At 47.0% G+C, this 13,552-nt stretch overlaps 1 protein-coding gene across 1 annotated transcript in view; it reads right to left on the bottom strand.

Annotated features, from left to right (window-relative positions):
• The window catches only part of mpp2a (MAGUK p55 scaffold protein 2a), a gene marked incomplete at both ends in the record, with an annotated part of 111,653 nt that overhangs the window by 28,722 nt on the left and 69,379 nt on the right, over positions 1–13,552 (bottom strand). Inside the window, 2 exons of the mRNA XM_079253287.1 lie at positions 6,656–6,858; positions 6,939–7,100. Coding sequence (XP_079109413.1) covers positions 6,656–6,858; positions 6,939–7,100 — 365 coding nt within the window. The remainder of the gene's footprint in view (positions 1–6,655; positions 6,859–6,938; positions 7,101–13,552) is intronic.

Genomic DNA, 13,552 nt, shown 5'->3' with positions numbered 1-13,552 from the left:
CAGACACCATCAGACCAGGATCTGTTCACAGACACCATCAGACCAGATTCTGGCAAAAGACACCATCAGACCAGGTTCTGGCCACAGAAATCATTAGACCAGGTTGTGGCAAACAACAGCATCAGACCAGGTTCTGGCCAAAGACATCATTAGACCACGTTCTTGCAAAAGACAGCATCGGACCAGGTTCTGGCCACAGACAGCATTGGACCAGGTTCTGGCCAAAGACATCATTAGACTGAGTTCTGGGAAAAGACACCGTTAGACCGGGTTCTGGCAAAAAGACAACGTTAGACCAGGTTCTCGCAAAAGACACCATTAGAACAGGTTCTGGCCACAGACACCTTCAGACCAGGTTCTGGCAAAGGACACCATCAGACCAGGTTCTGGACAAAGACACCATTAGACCAGGTTCTGGTAAAGACACTATCAGACCAGGTTCTGGCCACTGACACCATCAGACAGATTCTGGCAAAAGACACCATTAGACCAGGTTCTGGCCAAAGACACTATCAGACCAGGTTCTGGCCACTGACAGCATCTGACCAGGTTCTGGACAAAGACACTATTCGACCAGGTTCTGGCAAAGACACTATCAGACCAGGTTCTGGCCACTGACACCATCAGACCAGATTCTGGCAAAAGACACCATCAGACCAGGTTCTGGCCAAAGACACCATCAGACCAGGTTCTGGCCAAAGACAGCACCAGACCAGGTTCTGGCCAAAGACGTCATTAGACCAGGTTCTGTCCAATGACATCATTAGACCAGGTTCTTACAAAAGACAGCATCGGACCAGGTTCTGGCCACAGACAGCGTCGGACCAGGTTCTGGCCAAAGACATCATTAGACCAGATCCTGGCAAAAGACACCGTTAGACCGGGTTCTGGCAAAAAGACACCGTTAGACCAGGTTCTCGCAAAAGACACCATTAGAACAGGTTCTGGCCACAGATACCTTCAGACCAGGTTCTGGCAAAGGACAGCATCAGACCAGGTTCTGGACAAAGACACCATTAGACCAGGTTCTGGCAAAGACACCATCAGACCAGATTCTGGCGAAAAACACCATTAGACCAGGTTCTGGCCAAAGACACTATCAGACCAGGTTCTGGCTACTGACAGCATCTGACCAGGCTCTGGCAAAAGACACCATCAGACCAGGTTCTGGCCAAAGACACCATTAGACCAGGTTCTGGTCAAGTACACCATTAGACCAGGTTCTGCCCAAAGACACTATTAGACCAGGTTCTGGCCAAAGACAGCACCAGACCAGGTTCTGGCGAAAGACACCATTAGACCAGGTTCTGCAAAAGACACCATCAGACGAAGTTGTGGCCACAGACACCATCAGACCAGGATCTGTCCACAGACACCATCAGACCAGATTCTGGCAAAAGACACCATTAGACCAGGTTGTGGCAAACAACAGCATCAGACCAAGTTCTGGCCAAAGACAGCATTAGACCGGGTTCTGGGAAAAGACACCGTTAGACCGGGTTCCTGGCAAAAATACACCTTCAGACCAGGTTCTGGCAAAGGACAGCATCAGACCAGGTTCTGGACGAAGACACTATTAGACCAGGTTCTGGCAAAGACACTATCAGACCAGGTTCTGGCCACTGACACCATCAGACCAGATTCTGGCAAAAGACACCATTAGACCAGGTTCTGGCCAAAGACACCATCAGACCAGGTTCTGGCCAAAAACAGCATCTGACCGGGTTCTGGCAAAAAGACACCATCAGACCAGGTTCTGGCATAAGACACCATTAGACCAGGTTCTGGCAAAGTCACCATTAGACCAGGTTCTGGCAAAATACACCATCAGACCAGATTCTGGCCACAGACACCATTAGACCAGGCTCTGGCAAAAGACACCATCAGACGCAGTTCTGGCAAAAGACACAATTAGACCAGGTTCTGGCCACAAACACCATCAGACTAGGTTCTGGCCTCAGACACTATCAGAACAGGTTCTGGTAAAAGACACCATCAGACCAGGTTTTGGTAAAAGACCCCATTATACCAGGTTCTGGCAAAACACACCATTAGACCAGGTTCTGGCCAAAGACACCATTAGACCAGGTTCTGGTCAAATACACCATTAGACCAGGTTCTGCCCAAAGACACTATTAGACCAGGTTCTGGCCAAAGACAGCACCAGACCAGGTTCTGGCGAAAGACACCATTAGACCAGGTTCTGCAAAAGACACCATCAGACGAAGTTGTGGCCACAGACACCATCAGACCAGGATCTGTCCACAGACACCATCAGACCAGATTCTGGCAAAAGACACCATCAGACCAGGTTCTGGCCACAGACACCATCAGACCGGGTTCTGGCAAAAGATACCGTTAGACCGAGTTCTGGCCTCAGACACCATCAGAACAGGTTCTGGCCACAGACACCATCAGACCAGGTTCTCGCAAAAGACATCATTAGACCGGGTTCTGGCAAAAAACACCATCAGACCAGGTTCTGGCAAAAGACCCCATTATATCAGGTTCTGGCCAAAGATGCCATTAGACCAGGTTCTGGCCACAGACAGCATCGGACCAGGTTCTGGCCAAAGACATCATTAGACCGGGTTCTGGCAAAAAACACCATCAGACCAGGTTCTGGCAAAAGACACCATCAGATCAGGTTCTGGCCACTTAAACCATCTGACGAGGCTCTAACCAAAGACACTTTCAGGCCGCGTTCTGGCCTCAGACACCATCAGAACGGGTTCTGGTAAAAGACACCATCAGACCAGGTTCTACCCCTTGACATTATTAGACCAGGTTCTGGCCACAGACAGCATCAGACCAGGTTCTGGCAAAAGACACCATCAGACCAGGATCTGTCCACAGACACCATCAGACTGGCCTCAGACACCTTCAGAACGGGTTCTGGCCACAGACACTATCAGACCAGGTTCTGGCAAAAGACACCATCAGATCGGGTTCTGACAAAAGACACCGTTATACCGTGTTCTGGTAAATGACCCCCATTAGATCAGGTTCTGGCCAAAGATGCCATTAGACCAGGTTCTGGCCAAAGACATCATTAGACCGGGTACTTGGAAAAGACACCATCAGACCGGGTTCTGGCAAAAGACACCGTTAGACCGAGTTCTGGCCTCAGACACCATCAGACCAGGTTCTGGTCAAAGACACCATCAGACCAGGTTCTGAGGTTGATGACTTTGGTCTTGCACCATCACAGCTCCTGTAAGACAGATCAGTTTGACCAACTGGTTTGGAATCTTTCCCTGTTGGTCACTGGGACACATTTGGTCTGAGATCTGGAGCAGGAGGCTCCACATCTGATGTGATACTGTGTGTAAAAGTTATAGTCAGTCCATCTGAAGGCAGATCAGCCTGGACAGGCGCTGAAAATGATTCAATAAACTCCTCATTCCCACGAATTTCTTGTAGCGGATTAATCCTCTTCTGGAGATCGGTTCATGTAGGTCGTAGGACTGAATGAAGTCAGAGCTCCATCTGCTGGACAACACTTGCAATGACAGCATTCTCCAACAAACAAGTTTTTATTTATTTCTTTTAGGAGAAATCAGTGTTTGATTGGCAAAATCAAAATCAGCCGATTTAATTGGTCAGGCTTCACTTGATACTTAATTCCAAACCACATCATTAAAGGCAGAGTACATAAGATTTCAAGGTGATTCTTTGCAACACCAAGTGGCTAACGCCAGGTAGTGAGCAAAACCACATAACTGCTACCTCCACAAACTACCACCTGGAGGCAGTAATGAGCAATACTCCTCACCCCTCCCATCCCCTAAACACAGCAGAACCGTCCACAAGACTCAAACTTTAGTTACTAGCTGTGTGATGACGTCCAGTATTTCAGCTCCAAGTGAACCATTAAGTAACTGTTGACAAAACAGCTTCTTCCTCACGATGAAAATGGTAATTTATGATGTTGTTTTGCAAAGTAGTACATAAAAATTACAATTAAATCTAGCATATGCAATAAACAGTGTAGTAAGAAGAGGCTAAGCTACGTGCTAAGCTAGCTGTAGTTGCTAGGTTATAACTTTATAAAAATGTCCGCATATATTCAGCTGTTAGACTGAATCAGACAAATACAGGCAGTCAGACACCTACATGATGCAAAATTTACAGGGTTTGAATGTTGTTACAGCTATTTTACGTGTGTACACGTGTTTTTAGAGTGATGAAGATGATGTTGCTAAGTTTGGAGGGAAGGCCGAGGCAGGGCTGGTGGACGGACGTGAGGACTAGCGGGTCAGTCTGAGGAAGACGAGCTGCAGCTTCCAGAGAGATGAAGAGCAACGCTGTGACCAGCTGGCTGCAGTACAGGTAAAATGCAGCTTCATGTTCAATGTTTGTCTCAAGATATTACTGATAAAAAAAAAAAATATTACAGGAATTCCACAGTTTATTACAATAACCAGTAATGGTAAATATTTTATGTATTATTTATTGCAACATAAATGTAGTTTCATATTGGAGCTTGTTACGTACTGCACTGTCTTTTATATGTTACTTGTTGCTTTGCCATCCAGTCGTTAGTATCAGATATTACAGTAATATTTTAACTTAGTCTCTGAACAGAATAGGTAGACACAGACCTTCACTAATAAATCGGATCTTTCACTTTGCTTTCCATCTGACAGTAAAATGTGGCTCCACTTATAGAACTAATCTTTTGTATAATCCTTGCAGAGACGTCTTGATGACATAAAGGTGAAGGACCTGAGAAAAGACTCACATCCCAGTTCCTCAGAAGGAAACCAGGCCCGGTTCCCAGTCGCCGTGTGGCTACTGGAGACCAGTTTCCTGATCTGCACAGACACAACACTGCTTCTGTTTCTGGTTTTTTATTCTTTTTTTTTTCAGGTAAACTGCCAATTAATAGCTTTTCTGCTGAATTTATTCTTTACATATTTATTCATGTTTAATTTCTTTCTTCATTTATTACTTTGTGTTCCTAATGACCTCATCTGAGCTAAATTATATTTGTTATGCCTTTTTGGTTAAAATAAACTAATTTAAATTCTTTCTCCTATTAATTCAATACCTTCAAATACTCTAAATAACTACAGTGGGATGTGACTGCAAAGGAACTAGACAAAAGTTTATTTATAACAGTAACAAACACACAGATCCAACAGCAGCAACACCACAGGTGTGTTTGTGCTGTGTAAGCACACCACAAACCCCACAGAGCAAAGCCCAGGATCCAATAATTATAAGATGCAGTGAGCAACCTTCAGCTTTTACTGGAGCAGATCAGTCTGGTGTGACGTTACTGGGATGGGAATCAGCTCTGAATCCCAGAACATGATGCTGGGCAGGAGAATACACTCACATAGCGTATCTGTTGTGAAAGCTGCAGACTGTTCCCAGGATCTGCAGCTGTACTAAAGGCTTTAAGACTTGCAGCGTTGACCTCTCCTGTCAGGAAATGCGTTGAAAAGCTCAGTAAGAAGGTTGTCTTGTGTCCACCTCCACCCATTTCAGTCTGCTTGAAGGGTGGGTTGAGGTGTGGAGGGTCCCTCTGCTGTTTAAACACCTGGAAGCCACCAAAAGTCATTTACTGGCTAAAAGGCCTATTGATAGCTTCAAACTTCATCCTAATTGGATCAGCTGGACTTTGGATTTTCTTGCTGCTCGGTCCCAGTGTGTGAAGGTAAGCTGTGTTTTCTAATGTGCTTCCTTCTTCTGCGAGTTCCTCAGAGTGCTGTCGTCTCTCTCCGGCTATCCCTCCTGTACGCCGCCGAGACATGTCCGTAACAGATCAGTCTGCTGACACGGCCGGCGATAGCCTTCCTCAGGGTGCTGGGCCAGCACATGGACATGGGTTGCTGTGATAATTAATAATAACCAAAGGTAGGGTAATAGGAGTGTCATGGCACTCAGCCTGCCTCTGTGGCCGGTGCACACCCCTCAGCATGCTGAACTGGCACCAGGTGAGCTGAATTTGAATTTAGTTGATAATGTGATTTCTGTGTTTCATGTTGTGTATTTGGAGGTAAAAATAGACAACTGCACTGTTAAAAGACACAAGTTAAGATAGGAAATCTGCTCAGCTAATGTTCCAATGCCGATGCTGAGCTGAATTCCTACATATAAACATAGGGATTGTAGATTTACATGCTTCATACGAAGGAAGGGTCTTGTGAAGTTTTCTTTTGTTTGTATGGCTCCTGGGTTTTTCACCCGCATGACGTGGTTTGATAAAACGAGGAAAGCGCATCCAAAGCCTCCAGTGTTGGCCGGCCCGTGTAGCACTATAACACCTGGCCATGACACTGGCTCCATTTGTGTTTTGGTAATTGTGACGTATGTCCTGTGTGTCTGTTCTGGGTTGCAAAACCTGTTTCCCTCCAGTGACAATAAAGGAATGGATTGATTTGATTGATCAGACAAAGACCGAGCCAGGCAGCTTTGCCTCTGGACAGCTCCATCATGACAGATATATGGCGTTAAACCTGAGTCACATCCTGCCTCATTCTCGCTCTCGGCACAAGTAAATAGAAGTCGTCACCAGGGTGCTCTGACTTTGTGCTGCTGACCCTGAAACTTAAGTGAAACGGTTTTTCATCGTATCACTCTGCTTGAAATAACAACAAACTTGGGTTTGTACTGACCGGTGGAGGAAGCGTAACTGTTGTCCTACCTGTGGGTTGGCATCCAGTATGCAGATGCATCCTGCTTCCACCACCTCATGGATGGAGTCGATTTTTAATCCGTACAGGTTGCCCTCGAATTCTCCGTATTCCAGATAACGTCCATTTTTGATGTCGGCCTCCATCTTGCTGCGGCTGGTGAAAGCGTACATCCGACTCTCCCGTTCACTTTTTCTGGACTTCCTGGAGGTGTCTGCACAGTAACAACAGCCTGCCGTCATGCCTGAGTCATTTCAGGATTTAAAAAGAAAAAGTGATGAGCAGACTACGTACATGGGATGATGGTGCCGAAGAGCTGCGGATCCCTCAGCAGAAGCTTGGCCTTGAGTCTGCGTCTGCCAACACCCTGGGCTCCAATTAAAATCAGCGTTTTCCTCTTGAAAGGAGGGACTTTGGCGACTTCCTCGTACAGGAGAATCTCATGGCGGTCAAACTCTGAGAGAGGATGGTGGGAGATGTGGAAGATGTGCTGTTATATGTGGTGGTTGAGGCAGAAATATTACAAAAGGTCGCACAGTAAGACCTCCTTTACCGCTTTTTGTTTTTCTGTTCGGTTGTGTTTCGCCTTATTACCATTATTATCATTTCTGTCATAAAGTAGCAGTAGCCATAAAAATATTCCTCCTCCTCCCCTTTAAGCTTTGTCCTTTCCTAAGGGGTCGCCACACCCGCTGCCACCGACCAATCTGGTTACAGAAGCCGCTTTGCATGTTTTCATTGGCCAGATGCCCTTCCTGACACAACCCCTGCATTTATCCAGGTTTGAGACCGCCCCGCTGAAAGCGCCAGTAGTCATAATATTAATAATAACCCCAATATTTTTAGGTTCATGATTGGTATTAATGAATATAGTAGAAGTATTGTTACTTCTTACATCACACAGTTTTCTGTTTTGGTTGCTGTGTTGCAGTGCGACCCTGCTAAGATCTCAAAGGCTATTTTCCAATTTTATAGTGAATTATATCCCTCCTCTGACACACAATAATGCTGAAATATTTCTTGAATCAATCAAGGAACAGATCCCTAAGATCAATGACTGTTTTAAAAAAAACCTGCGATGCTGAAATTAAAATGGAAGAAGTGGAGAAAGCCCTGAAGTGCTTAAAATGAGATAAATCCCCTGGCTCAGACAGTATAACAAGTCATTTTTATAGGCATTTCTGGGATAACCTAAAATATCTCTTACTAAATATGCTAAAGGAGATATGTAGTACATCTACTTTACCAACTACAATGAAGCAGGGGGTCATCACCCTCATACACAAACCGGGGAAAAATCCAAAGATACTTGACAATCTCCAACCCATTACCCTTCTTAACAATGATTACAAATTGCTGACTCATATCTTTGCAAACAGACTTAAAATGGGGATTGAGGATATTGTCTCAGAGACACAATCAGGCTTCATCCCAGGTCGATCAATACATAATAATATACAACTAATAAATGATTTGCTAGACTATAATTACCTAATTGATGACGAGAGCTTCATTCTTTTCTTAGATTTTTTTCAAAGCTTTTGATTTAATTGAACACAGGTTTATATTCCGTAAACTAGAGCTAAGAGGATTTGGTGAACAGTTTGTTAATGTAATTAAATTATAAGGATAGAAACAGTACAGTTCTTCTACCACGTGGTACGTCCCCAAGATTTCCGATTCATAAAGGCATTACGCAGGGTTGTCCTATCTCCCCATTATTATTTATAATTGCAGCCAAGATGCTATCTATTCTTATCAAAATATCTGATTTTGAAAAACTAACACTATTTGATAAACAACTGACAATAACTCGCTGATGATACAGCCACATTTATGAAAAATAGCAACCAACTCCCAAGAATCCTTGAAACAATAGATTTCTTCTCAAAAAGTGAACTTTTACCTGTTCATGATTGCAGCTCGCCAGCCATTCTCTCCATACCAGTTAAAACAACAGTTAAGTATCTTGGCTTACATATTACCAAAGATATGCATTTATCGACCAGTCTTTATATCTGGAGAAACTTGGAAAAATGTAAAGCTTTTCTCAAGTCTTGGTCCCAGAGAGACTGAACTCTCATTGGCCGGACATTACTTACTGAAGTCCTCTCCCACTTCATACCCAGTTCAGTCATTATCAATACCCAAGGAGACGATAAAAGCAATAAATCAAGCCAATTTTAAATTTATTTGGAAAACTCATCTTCATCTTCTGCCGCTTATCCGGGGTCGGGTCGCGGGGGCAGCAGCCTAAGCAGGGAAGCCCAGACTTCCCTCTCCCCAGCCAAATTTGCCAACTCTGCGGGGGGATCCCGAGGTGTTCCCAGTCCAGCCGAGACATATAATCCCTCCAGCGTGTCCTGGGTCTTCCCCGGGGTCTCCTCCCAGAGGGACGTGCCTGGAACACCTCACCAGGGAGGCGTCCAGGAGGCATCCTGACCAGATGCCCGAGCCACCTCAACTGGTTCCTCTCGATGCGGAGGAGCAGCGGCTCTACTCTGATCTCCTCCCGGATGACTGAGCTCCTCACCCTATCTCTAAGGGAGAGCCCGGCCACCCTGCGGAGGAAACCCATTTCAGCCGCCTGTATACGAGATCTCCTTCTTTCGGTCACGACCCATAGGTGAGGGTAGGAACGTAGATCGACTGGTAAATGGAGAGCTTCGCCTTCTGGCTCAGCTCCTTCTTCACCACGACAGACCGGCGCAGAGTCCGCATTACTGCAGACGCCGCACCGATCCGTCTGTCGATCTCACGCTCCATCCTTCCCTCACTCGTGAACAAGACCCCGAGATATTCAAACTCCTCCACTTGAGGCAGGACCTGACTCCCGACCCGAAGAGGGCAATCCACCCTATTCCGGCTGAGGACCATGGTCTCAGATTTGGAGGTGCTGATTCTCATCCCAGCCGCTTCACACTCGGCCGCGAATCGCTCAAGCGAGAGCTGAAGATCACGACCAGATGAAGCCAACAGGACCACGTCATCTGCAAAAAGCAGGGACCCAATCCTGAGGCCACCAAGTCGGATCCCCTCAACTACCTCGGCTGCGCCTAGAAATTCTGTCCACGTAAGTTATGAACAGAATCGGTGATAAAGGGCAGCCTTGGCGGAGTCCAACCCTCACTGGAAACAAATCCGACTTACTGCCAGCAATGTGGACCAAGCTCTGACACCTGTCGTACAGGGACCGGACAGCCCTTACAAGGGGGTCCGGTACCCCATACTCCCAGAGTACCCTCCACAGGAGCCCCCGGGTAACACGGTCTAATGCCTTCTCCAGGTCCACAAAGCACATGTAGACTGGTTGGGCAAACTCCCATGCCCTCTCCAGGACCCCAAAGAGGGTATAGAGCTGGTCCACTGTTCCGCGACCAGGACGAAAACCCCACTGCTCCACTTCAATTCGACGATCCGGCGGACCCTCCTCTCCAGGTCCCCTGAATAGACCTTACCAGGGAGGCTGAGGAGTGTGATTCCCCTGTAATTGGAACACACCCTCCGGTCCCCCTTCTTAAAAAGGGGGACCACCACCCCAGTCTGCCAGTCCAGCGGCACTGTCCCTGATGTCCACGCGATGCTGCAGAGACGTGTCAGCCTGGACAGCCCCACAGCATCCAGAGCCTTAAGGAACTCCGGGCGGATCTCATCCACCCCCGGGGCCTTGCCGCCAAGGAGCTTTTTGACCACCTCAGCGACTTCAGCCCCAGAGATAGGAGAGTCCACCCCTGAGTCCACCAGCTCTGCTTCCTCATCGGAAGACGTGTTGGTAGGATTGAGGAGGTCTTCGAAGTATTCCTTCCACCGACCCACAACGTCCCGAGTTGAGGTCAGCAGCTCCCCATCTCCACTGTACACAGTGTTGATGGAGCACTGCTTCCCCCTCCTGAGCCGCCGGATGGTGGACCAGAATCTCCTCGAAGCCGTCCGGAAGTCTTTCTCCATGGCCTCGCCGAACTCCTCCCATGCCCGAGTTTTTGCCTGGGCAACAGCCGAAGCCGCATGCCGCTTGGCCCGTCGGTACCCATCAGCTGCCTCCAAAGTCCCACAGGCCAAGAAGGCCCGATAGGACTCCTTCTTCAGCTTGACAGCATCCCTCAGTGCTGGTGTCCACCAACGAGTCCTGGGATTACCGCCACGACAGGCACCAACGACCTTACAGCCACAGCTCCGGCTGGCCGCCTCAGCAATAGAGGCACGGAACACAGCCCATTCGGACTCAATGTCCCCCGCCTCACTCGGGACATGGTTGAAGCTCTGCTGAAGGTGGGAGTTGAAGCTCGCTCTGACGGGGGACTCAGCCAGACGTTCCCAGCAGACCCTCACAACACGTTTGGGCCTGCCAGATCTGACCGGCTTCCTCCCCCACCATCTGAGCCAACTCACCACCAGGTGGTGATCAGTTGAAGCTCCGGCCCCCCTCTTCACCCGAGTGTCCAAGGCATGTGGCCGCAGGTCCGACGATACGACTACAAAATCCATCATCGAACTGCGGCCCAGGGAATCCTGATGCCAGGTGTACATATGGACACTCTTATGCTGGAACATGGTGTTCGTTATGGACAATCCATGACGAGCACAGAAGTCCAATAACAAAACACCATTTGGGGAACCATGGGGAACCATGCCTCCCAATCACTCCCCTCCAGGTCTCACTGTCATTGCCCACGTGAGCATTGAAGTCCCCCAGCAGAACAATGGAGTCCCCAGAAGGAGCACCCTCCAGCACTCCCTCCAAGGACTCCAGAAAGGGTGGGTACTCTGAACTGCTGTTCGGTGCATAAGCACAGACAACAGTCAGGACCCGTCCCCCCACCCGGAGGCGGAGGGAAACTACCCTTTCATCCACCGGGGTAAACCCCAACGTGCAGGCACCAAGCTGGGGGCTGATGAGAATGCCCACACCTGCTCGGCGCCTCTCACCATGAGCAACTCCAGAGTGGAAGAAGGTCCAGCCCCTCTCGAGGGTTCTGGTTCCAGAGCCCAAGCCATGCGTCGAGGTGAGTCCAACTATATCTAGTCGGAACCGCTCAACCTCGCGCACAAGCTCAGGCTCCTTCCCCACCAGAGAGGTGACGTTCCACGTCCCTAGAGCCAGCTTCTGCAGCCGGGGATCGGACCGCCAGGGTCCCCGCCTCTTGCTGCTGCCCAGCTCACACTGCACCCGACCCCTACGGCTCCTCCCGCAGATGGTGAGCCCACGGGAGGTGGGGCCCATGTAACCCTTTCGGGCTGAGCCAGACCGGGCCCCATGGGCGAAGGCCCGGCCACCAGATGCTCGCTCTCGTACCCCACCCCCAGGTCTGGCTTCAGAGGGGGGTCCCGGTAGCCCGCATCCGGGCAAGTGAACATTTATGCCCAGGTTCGTCGTCATCATAGGGGTCGATGAGCCGTGCTTGGTCTGGTCCTTCCCCTAGACACCTGTTTGCCATGGGTGACCCTACCAGGGGCATAAAGCCCCCGACAACATAGCTGCTAGGATCTTCGGGACGCACAAACCCCTTCACCATGATAAGGTGACAGCTCAGGGAGGGGTATTTGGAAAAGTAAAACACATTATATAAAAAAGAGCAAAATGACCAAAAATGATGAAAGTAGGTGGTTTTAAGGCAGTTGACTTTGAATGTGTTAATAGCACCATCAGAACCAGCTGGTTAAAATAATTTCTAAGGCAACAAAAACAAATGTGGTTTTACATTCCCAATGAAATCTTTATGAAGCTATTTAAATTAAATTTAAATTTCTCCTTAGTTGTGATTATGACCTAAAAAACCTCCCATACAAACTATCTGCATTTCATCAACAAACTCTGTTTTATTGGAAAATGATTTACAAACATAATTTCAGCCCCCACAACATCACAATATGGAACTGCAGATATATTTTGGATAACCGTAAATCTCTATTATTGCAAATGCAAAGGCATTTGGTCTGCTTTCAATCTACTGGACTGAAATGGTAATCTGTTTTCATTTGAAGAGTTTAGTGTCAAATTTAATATAACAGACAAAACTCAGTATAAAAAAGTTTTCAATGCCATACATAAACCAATCCATCCAATGATATCTCATCTGCATCTAAATGGTTTAACCCCAAATCCTTCTTCGCTTTTGGTACAAGGATGTAACTTATTCCAATTACAAAATAAGTAACCTTACTATTAGACAAATATTTAACAATAAACTATATCCATTTTCTTCTTCCCAAAACTCATTCTTAGGTTCCTTTTCTAAAAACAGACTCAATATATCTGATATCCTTTTTCTTTAACCTTCCAAAGGCCAAGGAGGTTCATTTTAAGATCATCAATGGAATTCATCCATCATCTGATTTCCTCTCTAGACGTTTTGGCCTTGACTGTAATAATTGTATATTCTGTTTCAATCAAACTGAAACTACAGATCACATTTTTACTGCACTTTCAGTAGTGTATTCTGGGAGGATTTATTGCACTGGCTTTCTAAATTTCTGCCTGTTCCAGACCTTCAGAAAAACAATGTTGTATATGGTTTTACTATAAGAAACAATGCTCACAATATATTGGTCAACTCCATGGTAATACTTGGAAAATTTGTTAGTATTAAATTATTCCGTTATGATTGTGATGTATACCGAAGCCTGCTAATCTATCCCTGACGACAGTTATGGATCATTAGTTGAAGGCAACGCATGCCGACTTGGTAGTTAGCACCGTAGATTAGCACAGGTCAATGTTTGCTGTTTTTATCCAGTGTAGTGGACGTAGATCGGTTGTAAGTGTTACAAATTATGAATGTCATAGGTTCTGTATGATTATTGATCATTGTAGAACTCCCAGATGAAGCTCTTAACACCAATATAGTGCCAGCTTTTATAGAGCCGACTGTTACTATGGTTACCACTGATGCCATAAATCTGCATCGTAT

The sequence above is a fragment of the Telmatherina bonti genome (genome assembly GCF_933228915.1).
Source record: "Telmatherina bonti genome assembly, chromosome: 14".
Taxonomy (NCBI): domain Eukaryota; kingdom Metazoa; phylum Chordata; class Actinopteri; order Atheriniformes; family Telmatherinidae; genus Telmatherina; species Telmatherina bonti.
This window is presented reverse-complemented; position numbering and strand designations above follow the sequence as displayed.